Source organism: Trachypithecus francoisi, unplaced genomic scaffold, assembly GCF_009764315.1.
Source record: "Trachypithecus francoisi isolate TF-2019V2 unplaced genomic scaffold, Tfra_2.0 Lachesis_group1, whole genome shotgun sequence".
NCBI classification, from domain to species: Eukaryota; Metazoa; Chordata; class Mammalia; order Primates; family Cercopithecidae; genus Trachypithecus; species Trachypithecus francoisi.
The window spans coordinates 16,181,203-16,198,077 of NW_022681454.1; the positions used below are offsets into that span (position 1 = coordinate 16,181,203).

A 16,875-nucleotide genomic window follows, 5' to 3' on the forward strand; every position below is an offset into this window, starting at 1 on the left:
AAAATAATAACCTTACTTGCAGCTTAGAAAAGATGTTAGGCCGATGGAGGCTTGGGCTGGATCTTAAAACCCACAGTATTTTTGATTTGGGGAATCAGCAAGGCCTTTGGGGGGCATTTCTGGCCAGTGTCTTATTCACCAAGAGAGTTTGCTGGACACAGGCCTTGTGTAGCCAGGCAAGGCCCTAAACATCCCAACCCAAAGTCTTTTACCTTATTTGGTTTGTTTTCTAGTGGCATTTAATACTCTCTCCAATTTATCATGAAGTTTGACTTTAAGATGCTTTTTTTTTTCAGAGAAGTCTCAATCTTTGGCTTAGAGCTGAAGACCTGACTTCTGCACAAGACAAACAGAAAACATTAGAAGTGACGGGTGCTCTTTGGCAATTGTCAGCTAGGTAGTGATGGGGAAGGACATGTGTCTGGAGATCATGGTGCTGGAGCTTTGAATATTTCCACATTTCCACCTTTGCTCTTTTCATCATTAACAATGGCTAACACCACCGCATATTGGTTGATATGCTTTGGCTGTGTCCCCACCCAAATCTCATCTTGAATTGTAGCTCCCATAATTCCCACGTGTTGTGGGAGGGACGCCGTGGGAGATAATTGAATCATGGGGGCAGTTTCCTTCATATTGTTCTCATGGTAGTGAATAAGTCTCATGAGATCTGATGATTTTATAAGGGGAAACCCCTTTCATTTGGCTCCCATTATCTCTTGGCTGCTGCCATGTAATATGTGCCTTTCATCTTCTGCCGTGATTGTGAGGCCTCCCCAGCCACATGAAACCAAGTCAGTTAAACCTCTTTTTCTTTATCAATTACCCAGTCTTGGGTATATCTTTATCAGCAGCATGAAAACGGACTAATACATTGGTAATTACCATGGCACATGGCAGCCTATGGTATCAATAAATACCGTTAAAAGGAAAGAAAGTGCCAGACGAAAGAGAAATGAGGAGCTCAAAGCAGGCCTTCTCTACACTGTCATCTGAGGTAGCTCACAGTTAAAAGCACATAATCTCATGGCAGAAGGATCATGAAGAGCACCTAAGACGGTTTCTTTGCCTGTATGTCTATGTCCCCATCAACTATGCAGTGGAGGCGGAAAGGAGCAGCTTGGGGTGAGACTGAGAGACACGAAGGGGCAATTGAAGCATCGGGATTCTTGGGGTGAGGGAGGAGCCATGCAGGGGTGCAGAGAAGGGAAGGTGGCAACAGGCAAGGCAGGAGGTGTGTTTGGAGCAGTTGGCCCCATCCTCTCTAGGATGAAGATCCCTCCCTTTGGTAAGGGGTAAGGGGACACTTGTATCTTTAAAAAAAAAAAAGAAACTTAGAGCAATTTATCTTTATTACAGAAATCTTAATAAAAATTTTAAAAGCCTATAAAATATACAGATAATCTGTTCCATCCAAAGTTAATCCTTGTATGAACCCCCTATTAAAGGATCCTTTGGTAAGGGGGTGAGAGGACACTTCTATCTAAAAAAAAAAAAAGAAACCTGGAGCAATTTCTCTTCAATGCAGAAGTCTAAATAAAAATTTTAAAAGCCTATAAAATATACAGATAATCTGTTCCATCCAAAGTTAATCCTTGTATGAACCCCCTATTAAAGGATCCTTGGTAAGGGGGTGAGAGGACACTTCTATCTAAAAAAAAAAAAAGAAACCTGGAGCAATTTCTCTTCAATGCAGAAGTCTAAATAAAAATTTTAAAAGCCTATAAAATATACAGATAACCTGTTCCATCCAAAGACAATCCTTGTATGAACCCCCTATTAACAGACTATACACAGTAATGGAATATAACATCATATATGATATTATCATATCATATGCCACCATGAAAGAAAAGTTGTTTTGTTAGTGTTTATTGATTGTGAAAATTCAAAGTGACAAACAGTGAGGAGTTCGAGACCAGCCTGGCCAACATGGTGAAAACCCATCTCTACTAAAAATAAAAAAATTAGTTGGGTGTGGTGGCATACATCTGTGTGGGAGGCTGAGGCAGGAGGACTGCTTGAACCTGGGAGGTGGAGGTTACAGTGAGCTGAGATCATGCCACTGCATTCCAGCCTGGGTGACAGAGTGAGACTTCATCTCAAGGAAAAAAAAAAAAAAAAAAACTAAAGTGACAAGCAGCCACTATGAATTGAGTATCGGTGCACATTTAAAGTTTAGTTATGCATGGCTCTAAAGAGTGTGGGCTATAGATCAAGTTTTGTGCACAGCTTCTTACCTTGTAATATCTCCCCCCGCTTAACCATCCTACATGCACTCAGTTATTCCACTCACACAATCCAGTGCTGTGTCAGCAATACATGAGTGAAATCATTTAATAAAAATATTTCCCATGCATCTGCTATGTTTAAGGCATTGTGCCCAGATGCTGGAAATGTACTTGTGGGGGAAAAAAAAATCCGAGCAAAATACCTGTGTTCCTGGAGCTTGTTATTATAGCAGGGAAAAAGTGACTCACTTGTGAGATGTTGCACTTGGATTTTTGCTAAAAATTATTATTAAAAGTAATGGCAAAACCACGATGACTTCTGCACCAATCTAACAATTTAAAATATTTGCAAATGATTTACTTTATTTAATTAATTAATTAATTTTTTGAGACAGAGTTAAGCTCTTCTCTCCCAGGCTGGAATGTTGTGGTGCAATCTCAGCTCACAGCAACCTCTGCCTCCCACTTTATTTCTTTGGTAACAAAACTCTCACTGACATTTGAATTTGCTACCTTGGGTGAGATCAAGAAGACCTAAGGCCATCTTGTGTTGAGATTTAATCCTGAGGGCTAGTGGTCCCCAAAAAGAGCATGTTACCCTTGTTGGCATACCAGATCATTTTAGAAACATTTAAAAATCATTGTTTACTTATTTTAATTTTCCTTCATGTTCAATGAAGAAAAAGTAACACATCAAAACTGAAATTTATTGAAAATTATTGCTTAGGACAAGAGCAAGTTTAAAATAAGAGTATATTTAAATAAAATATTAAAGAAAGCATTGTAAAGATGGTACATGATACAGCAAAAAAAAATTGTAAAATGTGGAGGCAAATCGTGAATCTTTGAGAAATAACCCTGCTAGAGTTAGACAGGAGAGCAACCTGAGTGACATGCCTAGGTCTGCAGGGCATTGTTGTGGGCTGTGATTTGCCTTCCAAAGATCACCCAAACACCAGAGCAGAGGTTGCACAAAGGTAAGTAGAGGACAGTCTGGAACTCTGATTTGGGAGACTAAAGAGTAATCCCAGAAAAAGACCTTGAAGACTGGAACTATAGTAGTGATAGTGATGGAAGGACACATTCAAATATGCTCCCCCTGCTTCCTGTCAAAGTAGAACACAGCCTGGCACACAGGCAGGAAATGAGAAGCAAAGATGGCTTTTCCCCAGATTATTATCATTTATGCTTCCTTTCCCAATTACTGGTATTAGAATTATAACGTCGCGTGATAGTGATGTTTTCTCCTGGTGTCCGGAAGCTGCAATCTAAGTGCTCATAAACATCTTTGGGAATGGATGAACAGAGAGTATGAAAATGGACTTTCTGATTTAGTCATTACAGCATCTGTGCTGGACTGTCAGCCACTTGCAACTGGCCACATGCAAGGAAATGCCTCTTTGAAGTTTACAGTCAACATCAAATATAAAAAAGAAGACAATTTATACCAGATGGGTTGACAGTTGTTTCAATCCCCAAAATTTCCTGCTTGGTATTCATCTTTATTCTCTCTCCTATCAGCACCCCAACTTTCCTCCTAAAGACACCCTTTCTCCACTTTAATCCCTGAGTTTAGATGGGCTTAACCCCCTCCCTTGCCTTTGAGGCAGACACAAATCTCAGGTTTGGCCTGGTTCACAAATAGGCACTTGGTACAATCTCAGTAAAGAAGACTCAACCAGCATGATGTGCTGGGCCTATTCGATAAGGAAGCACTTTGTCCACTCCTTATATTCAGACCTGAAGTTCAGGAGGGCTACTACAGGGAAGGAGAATGACCCTCATCCAGAGAGAAATGGACCTTTGGGAGATAAAGACTCTATATCCTCATGGCAATTTTTAGCCTTTTGGATATGGTTTTTCTCCCTAGACCTTTCAATTTTGTGAGAAAATATTCCCCTCTTTTTTCCCCTCAGAGCAATTTGAGTTGGGTGTCTGTCACCTACAAACTAAATGTCATTGCACAGTCAAGCCCAGCTTAGTAAATCACCATGTAACTGGGATGGGATGGGGGAACAACAGTGAAAAGGAGGCAAGCACTGTCAGGAAGACGCCAAGGGGCTCATTCTGATTCATCTCTGTAAAAATTTATTGAGGACTTGCTATGAGAAAGGAAGTGTGTTGGACAAGGTCGGGTAGAGAGTACGAATGCAAAGACTTAAGAAAATGGTCTGTGTCCTTAAAATTATTATCCTCCATTCAGGTTGGAGTGTTACCAGTGTAAAGCTTACATGGCGTAGGTGAGTTTCTACCCTGCCCTAACTCCGCTGACCTTTAGGAAACAGCATGCCTGTGGTCAGAAGTTCCCCTTCATGGCCAAACCAGTCAAGACTTGTGAGATCTAAGACAGCAGCTCACTTGACCTAAGAAGAACCTCTAACTTTGTTGTAACCTAATTTCCATGCTAAGTGACACTCCCATAGTGCCATGACAGCTGACAATCAGCATGACACTGACCAGAAGAAACTATAAAAGGACAAAAAAGAAGGCAGTATTCTGTTTCCCAGAAGTTTTCTGCCCATTCCCAGAAAAGACATGAATATTCCTCCCCTTTTTTTAATACCCAGCCTTTTCACTAAAGATGCCCTACATTTGTGGCTTCCCAGGTCTCATGAGCTGAGAGGTTGATTTGGGAGCCGAGCTCCTGCCTCTCAATTCCATGGCCATGGAATAAAATCTGTACCATTCAATGCTCCCTTTCAGTTTTGTGTATTGTCTCCACAGCACTGAAAAGGGAAATACCCCATTTTGGGGAAGACTGGCTTCGTTGGCAACAAGCGCAAGGTAGTGTTACCTCTGGATCTTGCCTCTACCAAAGCACGCTCCACTGCCACCTTCCCTCTTACTCTCTACATAAGATGCTATCTCCAGTCTCATTGAGGAAGTCCACACCATCAGCCACAAGCTCCCCTAACATCCTTCACAATGTATGAAGGATGCATTGTATCCTGCATTGCACAGAAGGTTTTAGAGCAGGGAGTGCTGCAATCAGATCACTGCTTTTTGAAAAGTCACTTTTGAGACTTAATCTTGGCATAAAGCATTGTATGAATTTCCTGAGGGCTAATTTTGCCCAGAAATGGAGCAAAATTAGTCCTCAGGAAATTATTTTTGTATATATATGTATAAAATTATTTTTGTATGACATGTTAAAACTCCAAAAACTGAAAGGGCAACATGCACATCGAATGAACTATGATGACCATTCCCACAACCTTTCCTCTCCTTGTATCCTCTTTCCTATTGTGTTTGTCCTTCTGACAACTGCACTGTGAAAGTGGCATGAAACATCTGGAAGGAAAGAAAAAAATGAAAAGAAGGTAAAAGGAAGGAAAAGGTAGGGAGAGAGAAAAGGAGCAAGGGAAGAAGGGAAGAAAGGAGGGAGGGAGGAAGAAAGGGAAGGAAGGAAGGGAAAGAAGGAAGGAAGGAAGGAAGGAGGAAGGAAGGAAGGAAGGAAGGAAGGAAGGGAGGGAGGGAGGGAGGGAGGGAGAAAGATTGGCTGCCTCTTGGAGTTTGTTGGCATGGAAACACAATGTTTCTTTCTCCGAACAAAGCCTCCTGCACAATTGCAATGCTACTATGTATCAATCCCACAAAATAACCACTGGCCAGGAATTACAAAGTATTCCCAAAGAAATGCAAGCTGAAGGGGAGCCTGGATAGAAAGGGCAGATATACCCTGAAAATTCACAGAGAAGTATCTAGGGCTAGAAGTTGATTGAAGTCAAGAAGCTGAGTGCTGGGGGAGGCTGCTGTTGTGTTTCTCTCCTCCTGCTTAGCCAGCAGAAATCAGATCATTTGCAGATCTTGCCTGCCCTTCTCTTTTGGAATAAGAAATGTATGGCCATTTGTTATTTCTGCATGTGCTGAGGACTCTTCTCTCTCCCGCCTCCTAAATGGAACCACAGGGTCTGTAAGTGCAGCAAGAATCCAGCATGCAAAACATCAACACTATGGATCACTTCTTGCTTTTTCGTTGCGCACCCCCTTCTTCCTGCCTTAGGAAACCTTATCTTTAGCCTCCTTTGCCCAGCTGCCAGATTCTTAGTGTGGCTTTTCAAACTGAAGGACACATATTTATGGCTCTTCCTCTGAAATTAAAATCCAGGATAGGTTACGCATATGGGGAAAGGAGGGGTCCTTCAATCTGAACATGCTGCCAAGTGAGTCAGCACACAGGCTGGCTTGAGGGAAATAGAAATATCTGTAACAAACAAAAGCCAGGAAATAAAATCATGATGCTTGCAATACTTATCAAAATGATGACCACCACAGGAATCTAACATGGGCAACCCCACACTTTGGGCAGGGCAAAGGAGATGTGTTTCCATAAATAACAATAGACAGTTGCTACCTTGAATGCTTTCTTTTGGAAGTAGGAATGTATAAGTTGTAAATTAATATTAAATTCAAATTTACACCTGCCTTTATAAAGACCGTATAGCAAAATTGATACGTGAGCCTAGACAAAAGAAGGTACTGGATCCCATAGACTCTGGCAACCCCTGGGAATGGAGGGCATTGTCCTCTAAGGATGTGTCAAAGGACCGTTGTGAAGTTCACAGGGACCAGAAGCATGATCATTTTGGGATGGAGATAAAAGCATGTGGCTGAAAAAACACAGAGTCTGTTTGGGAAATGGTGACTGACCCAGGAACCAGATCAGGAGTATGAGATATGAAGAATGAATCTGTCTATGATCATATATTCTAAACTTTTATGATAAATTGGTGATTCTGGGTATGGCAGAAGCAGAGGGGAAGGGTGTGGCAGAGAATAGAGGAGTCCTCTGTTTTAGACGCATCTTTGGAAGCAACCACAGCCTGGCCCTGCAGCCCATCCAGGCTCCCCCTGTGGGGTGAGTTGTTAGCTCATCACACCAGAAGCCATTTAGAGATACAGCCATTTAGGGAGAATTCCTTCCTTCCTTCCTTCCTTCCTTCCTTCCTTCCTTCCTTCCTTCCTCCTTCCTTCCTTCCTCCCTCCCTCCCTCCCTCCCTTCCTCATACAGCCTACACAAGAGGTGGGTCAATCCATAATATCATGAAAATTTTTTAATTAAAGGAAAAATGAAAAATCGGCTGCTGTTGGGTGCTTGTCACATAATAACATGATACAGCATTACTTGGAACAGATTCTAGTTTTTTTAGCCTCCCTCACTCTCAGGCTCAGATGCCAATCAATCCCTGAGCCCTTAGTGCCTTAGCATCCTCAGCAACAATGAACTCCATCTTTAATTCACTAAGGGGGCCCATTAAAATGGCCTGGCTGCAGTACCCAAACACGGTTCTTCTGCTTCCTCCCTTCTCCAGCAGATGATCCCTGCCCACAGTTCAGAAGCTCCCTTCACTAACCCTCTTTACCCTTGCCTAGTGTCAACTATCCTCTTCCACCCTTGACCACTCTTCTCAACCTCAAGTATCTTCAGTAACCCTCATCTACCCTCGGTCACCTGAATCCGTCCTCCATTCTCTTCATCTAATCTTACCTATCCCCAACTATCCCCATCCACCCTTGACTACCCTTGCCTCCTTTTATGAATCATTAGCTTGCATTACCACCATCACACCTACCCCCAGAATATAGTAACAAGGATTAAAATTATGCTCTGTCTGACACGCAGCACGTTTTCCACTCAAGAAATATCTTTGGAATGAAGGATTTGTGTAGCAGTCATAATCATTTGTGTTTACTGGCAACTTATATCTTTACATCATTGTTATTTAATCCTCATAAGAATCCTGTAAAGAATATGAGATTTTCCCCAGATGAAGAACAGATGAAGAAATTTAACAGCTTTATGAAGGTGAGTTTATACCTAAGTACAGCACGAAGACTCAGGGACCTCCTGCTGTTCCTGCTCACAATAACGGATATTGTTTAGTGTCACACTGCAGTATGTTCAACCCAACCATGCATGAGGAACTTTATGGATACAGTGTATCATCCTCAGAGTCTCACAAGGAAGGCAGGCATCTTACAAGTGAAGAATCTAGAGCTCAGGAAACCTCAGTGACTGACCCAAAGCTACCAAGCCAGAAAAATGGCAGAATAGGGACTGAGAACCAAGGTCCTCTAACTCTGGGTGTTTCTTTTGTGTCACAAACAAACTCATTCACACCCTGATGTTATCGAAGTCACGTGCATTTCTTTTTCATGAACACGTGCATTTTAAAAGGAAGAAAAAATTCACTTTCATGGTACAGAAAATATTTTTAGTTGGAGGAATTGTCTGAAAAATTGTACCAGAATGATTAAAGTTTCCATAGTCCCTCAAGTTATACTTTATACTTCTAAAGTCATTCCTGTGTCAAACACCAAAGAAGAAAGTAGGTCAGATATTGAAGTTATCTTCCTTCTACTGCATTCCCCTCTGTTTCATGCCTGTTTCTACTGCAGAGTACATTTGACTCCCTTGAGTTAAGGCTCAAGAAATGTGAGATACTCTGTTATGCAAATCACAGGAGGAAAGAGCAGACAGGAAAAAAGGGGACAATCTGCTATGGTGGAAGTTTTTGAATTATGAAGCTTTAAGGTAAATAGACAGATTAAGCAATGACCTAGTTTGACCTCACAAGCAGATGGAAGACTCTTAAGAAATTGTGTTATGAAGAAAAACTAGGAAGAAAAAGGGAATTGGTATCGACTGAGGGCTGAATGGCACATTGGCTTGGGTGCGTGTTCTGACCTCAGACTGCCTGCCTTTGATTCCAGCCCCACTTCCTAACTGTCTCAGTTTCGTGATCTCTAAAAAGGGAATAATATGAAAAATGGTACCCAACTCAAATAATCAGAGAGAAGTCAAGGAACTGGTGTGTGCAGCCTATTTCTTTTCTTTTCTTTTTCCTGAGATGGAGTCTCGCTCTGTCACCCAGGCTGGAGTGCAGTTGCATGATCTCGGCTCACTGTAACGTCTACCTCCTGGGTTCAAGCCAATTATCTTTCCTTGGCCTCCCAAGTAGCTGGGACTACAGGCACACGCCACCCCACATGGCTAATTTTTGTATTTTTAGTAGAGATGGGGTTTCACCATGTTGGCCAGTCTGGTCTTGAACTCCTGACTTCAAATGATCCACCTCCCTTGGCCTCCCAAAGTGCTGGGATTACAGGCGTGAGCCACCACACCCAGTCGTGTAGCCTATTTCAAACAGGCACTGGTGTGTTTATCAAATGCAGCATGAACGATAGCGAGACATCACTAGAAAGCACCCTTCCTGGATGCTCCTGGGCCACCTTCTGTGCCGGGTGAATTAGGCTGCTTGACTTGTACAGTGCAGAACCTCATTCAAGGTGCAGCAAGGAGGAGGAGTTTCCCATAAAACGTACAGGAAATGAAGAAGAGCAGGGAACAAGTGCTCAGACAGACCACATGGAGACTGCAGTGTGCTCAGCACATGGGAAACTCTGAGCCATCAGGTGCCAGCTTGTGACTGAATGGATAGTGCACTGTTCCCCAGTCTCTTGGACCACTGTTAGGGCAATGAGAATTCATTCTCTCTAAAATAGGCTGCCTTCAAAGGCCACTAGAAATAGGATCTCACTGGTTCAGTGGGGCAACATAGGTCTTGGCAGTTAAAGCCATTATTTAGCCAAGTTACCAAATACGTTCTCACCAACCTATAAATTAGCCTCCAATGGGCCAAGAGCCAACCATGATCAATAAACTGAAGTCTAGGGAGAGAGATCCCAGAGCCAGCCTTCCTGAGAGAGGAACAGGGTAGGACAGGTATAGAGAGTGCAGTAGTTTCCTACCTAATACAGTTATTTCATATGATCTTATTCAGCCTGACGAAATGGGCATTATTAAGTCCTGTGTTTCAAAATGCATTCCTCTAGGCATGTTTTTTTGTTTTTGTTTTTTTTTTAAAGAATGATGCTCAGTCATAGACTTCAGAAGTAAGTAGGGCTTAAAATCAAACCTTTTTAAAAAATTTAAACTTGAGAAAAGTTAGAGTTCCCTAAGGAATTCTAACTCGAATGTGTTTTTATTTCACCAATCCTCAAATATGCAAAGTTATAAATACTTTATACAAATGTTATGGCATTTGGATTTTTATCATGTGTTCTTGATTTTATTATCATCTTTCTTTTTTTTTTTTTTTTATTATACTTTAAGTTCTAGGGTACATGTGCATGACGTTTATATCATGTATAACTCCCCAGTGCAATCCCTCCCTCCTCCCCCCTCCCCATGATAGGCCCCAGTGTGTGATGTTCCCCTTCCCGAGTCCAAGTGATCTCATTGTTCAGTTCCCACCTATGAGTGAGAACATGCGGTGTTTGGTTTCTCTTCTTGTGATAGTTTGCTAAGAATGATGGTTTCCAGCTGCATCCATGTCCCTACAAAGGACGCAAACTCATCCTTTTTTATGGCTGCATAGTATTCCATGGTGTATATGTGCCACATTTTCTTAATCCAGTCTGTCACAGATGGACATTTGGGTTGATTCCAAGTCTTTGCTATTGTGAATAGTGCCGCAATAAACATACGTGTGCATGTGTCTTTGTAGTAGAGTAATTTATAATCCTTTGGGTATATACCCAGTAGTGGATGGCTGGGTCATATGGTACATCTAGTTCTAGATCCTTGAGGAATCACCATACTGTTTTCCATAATGGTTGAACTAGTTTACAATCCCACCAACAGTGTAAAAGTGTTCCTATTTCTCCACATCCTCTCCAACACCTGTTGTTTCCTGACTTCTAATGATTGCCATTCTAACTGGTGTGAGATGGTATCTCATTGTGGTTTTGATTGCATTTCTCTGATGGCGAGTGATGATGAGCATTTTTTCATGTGTCTGTTGGCTGTATGGATGTCTCTTTTGAGAAATGTCTGTTCATATCCTTTCCCCACTTTTTGATGGGGTTGTTTGTTTTTTTCTTGTAAATTTGTTTGAGTTCTTTGTAGATTCTGGATATTAGCCCTTTGTCAGATGAGTAGGTTGCAAAAATTTTTTCCCATTCTGTAGGTTGCCTGTTCACTCTGATGGTAGTTTCCTTAGCTGTGCAAAAGCTCTTTAGTTTAATTAGATCCCATGTGTCAATTTTTGCTTTTGCTGCCGTTGCTTTTGGTGTTTTAGACATGAAGTCCTTGCCCATGCCTATGTCCTGAATGGTACTACCTAGATTTTCTTCTAGGGTTTTTATGGTATTAGGTCTAACATTTAAGTCTCTAATCCATCTTGAATTAATTTTCGTATAAGGGGTAAGGAAAGGATCCAGTTTCAGCTTTCTACTTATGGCTAGCCAATTTTCCCAGCACCATTTATTAAATAGGGAATCCTTTCCCCATTTCTTGTTTCTCTCAGGTTTGTCAAAAATCAGATGGCTGTAGATGTGTGGTATTATTCTGAGGACTCTGTTCTGTTCCATTGGTCTATATCTCTGTTGTGGTACCAGTACCATGCTGTTTTGGTTACTGTAGCCTTGTAGTATAGTTTGAAGTCAGGTAGCGTGACGCCTCCAGCTTTGTCCTTTTGACTTAGGATTGTCTTGGCAATGCGGGCTCTTTTTGGTTCCATATGAACTTTAAAGCCATTTTTTCCAATTCTGTGAAGAAAGTCATTGGTAGCTTGATGGGGATGGCATTGAATCTATAAATCACCTTGGGCAGTATGGCCATTTTCACGATATTGATTCTTCCTATCCATGAGCATGGTATGTTCTTCCATTTGTTGTGTCCTCTTTGATTTCACTGAGCAGTGGTTTGTAGTTCTCCTTGAAGAGGTCCTTTACATCCCTTGTAAGCTGGATTCCTAGGTATTTTATTCTCTTTGAAGCAATTGTGAATGGAAGTTCATTCCTGATTGGCTCTCTGTTTGTCTGTTACTGGTGTATAAGAATGCTTGTGATTTTTGCACATTAATTTTGTATCCTGAGACTTTGCTGAAGTTGCTTATCAGCTTAAGGAGATTTTGGGCTGAGACGATGGGGTTTTCTAAATATACAATCATGTCATCTGCAAACAGGGACAATTTGACTTCTTCTTTTCCTAACTGGATACCCTTGATTTCTTTCTCTTGCCTGATTGCCCTAGCCAGAACTTCCAACACTATGTTGAATAGGAGTGGTGAGAGAGGGCATCCCTGTCTTGTGCCAGTTTTCAAAGGGATTTTTCCAGTTTTTGCCCATTCAGTATGATATTAGCTGTGGGTTTGTCATAAATAGCTCTTATTATTTTGAGGTACGTTCCATCAATACCAAATTTATTGAGCGTTTTTAGCATAAAGGGCTGTTGAATTTTGTCAAAAGCCTTTTCTGCATCTATTGAGATAATTATGTGGTTCTTGTCTTTGGTTCTGTTTATATGCTGGATTACGTTATTGATTTGCGAATGTTGAACCAGCCTTGCATCCCAGGGATGAAGCCCACTTGATCATGGTGGATAAGCTTTTTGATGTGCTGCTGAATCCGGTTTGCCAGTATTTTATTGAGGATTTTTGCATCGATGTTCATCAGGGATATTGGTCTAAAATTCTCTTTTTTGTTGTATCTCTGCCAGGCTTTGGTATCAGGATGATGTTGGCCTCATAAAAAGAGTTAGGGAGGATTCCCTCTTTTTCTATTGATGAAATAGTTTCAGAAGGAATGGTACCAGCTCCTCCTTGTACCTCTGGTAGAATTCAGCTGTGAATCCATCTGGTCCTGGACTTCTTTTGGTGGGTAGGCTATTAATTGTTGCCTCAATTTCAGAGCCTGCTATTGGTCTATTCAGGGATTCAACTTCTTCCTGGTTTAGTCCTGGGAGAGTGTAAGTGTCCAGGAAATTATCCATTTCTTCTAGATTTTCTAGTTGATTTGCGTAGAGGCATTTATAGTATTCTCTGATGGTTGTTTGTATTCTGTGGGGTCGGTGGTGATATCCCCTTTATCATTTTTTATTGCGTCTATTTGATTCCTCTCTCTTTTCTTCTTTATTAGTCTAGCTAGCGGTCTGTCAATTTTGTTGATCTTTTCAAAAAACCAACTCCTGGATTCATTGATTTTTTGGAGGGTTTTTTGTGTCTCTATCTCCTTCAGTTCTGCTCTGATCTTAGTTATTTCTTGCCTTCTGCTAGCTTTTGAATGTGTTTGCTCTTGCCTCTCTAGTTCTTTTAATTGTGATGTTAGAGTGTCAATTTTAGATCTCTCCTGCTTTCTCTTGTGGGCATTTAGTGCTATAAATTTCCCTCTACACACTGCTTTAAATGTGTCCCAGAGATTCTGGTATGTTATATCTTTGTTCTCGTTGGTTTCAAAGAACATCTTATTTCTGCTTTCATTTCGTTATGTACCCAGTAGTCATTCAGGAGCAGGTTGTTCAGTTTCCATGCAGTTGAGCGGTTGGATTGAGTTTCTTAGTCCTGAGTTCTAGTTTGATTGCACTGTGGTCTGAGAGACAGTTTGTTATAATTTCTGTTCTTGTACATTTGCTGAGGAGTGCTTTACTTCCAATTATGTGGTCAATTTTGGAATAAGTGCGATGTGGTGCTGAGAAGAATGTATATTCTGTTGATTTGGGGTGGAGAGTTGTATAGATGTCTATTAGGTCCGCTTGGTGCAGAGATGAGTTCAATTCCTGGATATCCTTGTTAACTTTCTGTCTCGTTGATCTGTCTAATGTTGACAGTGGAGTGTGAAGTCTCCCATTATTATTGTATGGGAGTCTAAGTCTCTTTGTAGGTCTCTAAGGACTTGCTTTATGAATCTGGGTGCTCCTGTATTGGGTGCATAGATATTTAGGAGAGTTAGCTCTTCCTGTTGAATTGATCCCTTTACCATTATGTAATGGCCTTCTTTGTCTCTTTTGATCTTGATGGTTTAAAGTGTGTTTTATCAGAGACTAGGATTGCAACCCCTGCTTTTTTTTGTTCTCCATTTGCTTGGTAGATCTTCCTCCATCCCTTTATTTTGAGCCTATGTATGTCTCTGCATGTGAGATGGGTCTCCTGAATACAGCAGACTGATGGGTCTTGATTCTTTATCCAGTTTGCCAGTCTGTGTCTTTTAATTGGAGCATTTAGTCCATTGACATTTAAGGTTAATATTGTTATGTGTGAACTTGATCTTGTCATTATGATATTAACTGGTTATTTTGCTCGTTAGTTGATGCAGTTTCTTCCTAGCCTCGATGGTCTTTACATTTTGGCATGTTTTTGCAATGGCTGGTACCGGTTGTTCCTTTCCATGTTTAGGGCTTCCTTCAGGGTCTCTTGTAAGGCAGGCCTGGTGGTGACAAAATCTCTAAGCATTTGCTTATCTGTAAAGGATTTTATTTCTCCTTCACTGATGAAGCTTAGTTTGGCTGGATATGAAATTCTTGGTTGAAAATTCTTTTCTTTAAGAACGTTGAATATTGGCCCCCGCTCTCTTCTGGCTTGTAGAGTTTCTGCCGAGAGGTCTGCTGTTATTCTGATGGGCTTCCTTTGTGGGTAACCTGACCTTTCTCTCTGGCTGCCCTTAAGATTTTTTCCTTCATTTCAACTTTGGTGAATCTGGCAATTATGTGTCTTGGAGTTGCTCTTCTGGAGGAGTATCTTTGTGGCGTTCTCTGTATTTCCTGAATTTGAATGTTGGCCTGCCCTACTAGGTTGGGGAAGTTCTCCTGGATGATATCCTGAAGAGTGTTTTCCAACTTGGTTCCATTTTCCCCCTCACTTTCAGGCACCCCAATCAGACGTAGATTGGTCTTTTTACATAATCCCATACTTCTTGCAGGCTTTGTTCATTTCTTTTTCTTCTTTTTTCTTTTGGTTTCTCTTCTCGCTTCATTTCATTCATTTGATCCTCAATCGCTGATACTCTTTCTTCCAGTTGATCGAGTCGGTTACCGAAGCTTGTGCATTTGTCACGTATTTCTCGTGTCATGGTTTTCATCTCTGTCATTTCGTTTATGATCTTCTCTGCATTAATTAGTCTAGCTGTCAATTCTTCCACTTTTTTTTCAAGATTTTTAGTTTCTTTGCGCTGGGTACGTAATTCCTCCTTTAGCTCTGAGAGGTTTGATGGACTGAAGCCTTCTTCTCTCATCTCGTCAAAGTCATTCTCTGACCAGCTTTGATCCGTTGCTGGCGATGGGCTGCGCTCCTTTGCAGGGGGAGATGCGCTCTTATTTTTTGAATTTCCAGCTTTTCTGCCCTGCTTCTTCCCCATCTTTGTGGTTTTATCTGTCTCTGGTCTTTGATGATGGTGACGTACTGATGGGGTTTTGGTATAGGTGTCCTTCCTGTTTGATAGTTTTCCGTCTGACAGTCAGAAGGACTGTCTGTTGGTCTGTTAGAGATTGCTTGAGGTCCACTCCAGACCCTGTTTGCCTGGGTATCAGCAGCAGAGGTTGCCGAAGATAGAATATTGCTGAACAGCGAGTGTACCTGTCTGATTCTTTCTTTGGAAGTTTCCTCTCAGGGGTGACGCCACCCTGTGAGGTGTGGGGTATCAGACTGCCCCTAGTGGGGGATGTCTCCAGCTAGGCTACTCAGGGGTCAGGGACCCACCTGAGCAGGCAGTCTGTCCTTTCTCAGATCTCAACCTCCGCGTTAGGAGATCCACGGCTCTCCCCAAAGCTTTCAGACAGAGTCGTTCACGTCTGCAGCGGCCCCCACTCTTTCCCCTAATGGACTGCAGCTGTGCGCTGTCCGCAGAGGTAGAGTCTACAGAGACAGGCAGGCTTCCTTGAGCTGCTGTGAGCTCCACCCAGTTCGAGCTTCCCAGCGGCTTGTTTACCTACTTAAGCCTCAGCAATGGCGGGCGCCCCTCCCCAGCCTCGCTGCTGCCTTGCGGATAGATCGCTGCAGACGGCTGTGTTAGCAGTGAGGGAGGCTCCGTGGGCGTGGGACCCTCCGGCCAGGTGTGGGATATATTCTCCTGGTGTGCCTGTTTCCTTAAAGCGCAGTATTGGGGTGGGAGTTACCCGATTTTCCAGGTGTTGTGTGTCTCAGTTCCCCTGGCTAGGAAAAGGGATTTCTTCCCCCTTGCGCTTCCAGGTGAGGCGATGCCTCGCCCTGCTTCAGCTCACGCTGGTCAGGCTGCAGCAGCTGACCAGCACCGATTGTCCGGCACTCCCTAGAGAGATGACCCCAGTACCTCCGTTGAAAATGCAGAAATCACCGGTCTTCTGTGTCGCTCGCGCTGGGAGTTGGAGACTGGAGCTGTTCCTATTCGGCCATCTTGCTCCACAATCCGTTTCCTGACTTCTTAATGATTGCCATTCTAACTGGTGTGAGATGGTATCTCATTGTGGTTTTGATTTGCATTTCTCTGATGGCGAGTGATGATGAGCATTTTTTCATGTGTCTGTTGGTTGTATGGATGTCTTCTTTTGAGAAATGTCTGTTCATATCCTTTCCCCACTTTTTGATGGGGTTGTTTGTTTTTTTCTTGTATATTTGTTTGAGTTCTTTGTAGATTCTGGATATTAGCCCTTTGTCAGATGAGTAGGTTGCAAAAATTTTTTCCCATTCTGTAGGTTGCCTGTTCACTCTGATGGTAGTTTCTTTAGCTGTGCAAAAGCTCTTTAGTTTAATTAGATCCCATGTGTCAATTTTTGCTTTTGCTGCCGTTGCTTTTGGTGTTTTAGACATGAAGTCCTTGCCCATGCCTATGTCCTGAATGGTACTACCTAGATTTTCTTCTAGGGTTTTTATGGTATTAGGTCTAACATTTA

The 16,875-nt window shown here is 42.1% G+C and overlaps 1 protein-coding gene across 1 annotated transcript in view; it reads right to left on the minus strand.

Moving 5' to 3' along the window:
- The window catches only part of LOC117085188 (PC4 and SFRS1-interacting protein-like), a gene marked incomplete at its 5' end in the record, with an annotated part of 33,366 nt that overhangs the window by 14,405 nt on the left and 2,086 nt on the right, over nt 1-16,875 (minus strand). Inside the window, one exon of the mRNA XM_033213839.1 lies at nt 7,198-7,209. Within this exon, the coding sequence (XP_033069730.1) occupies nt 7,198-7,209 (12 nt within the window). The remainder of the gene's footprint in view (nt 1-7,197; nt 7,210-16,875) is intronic.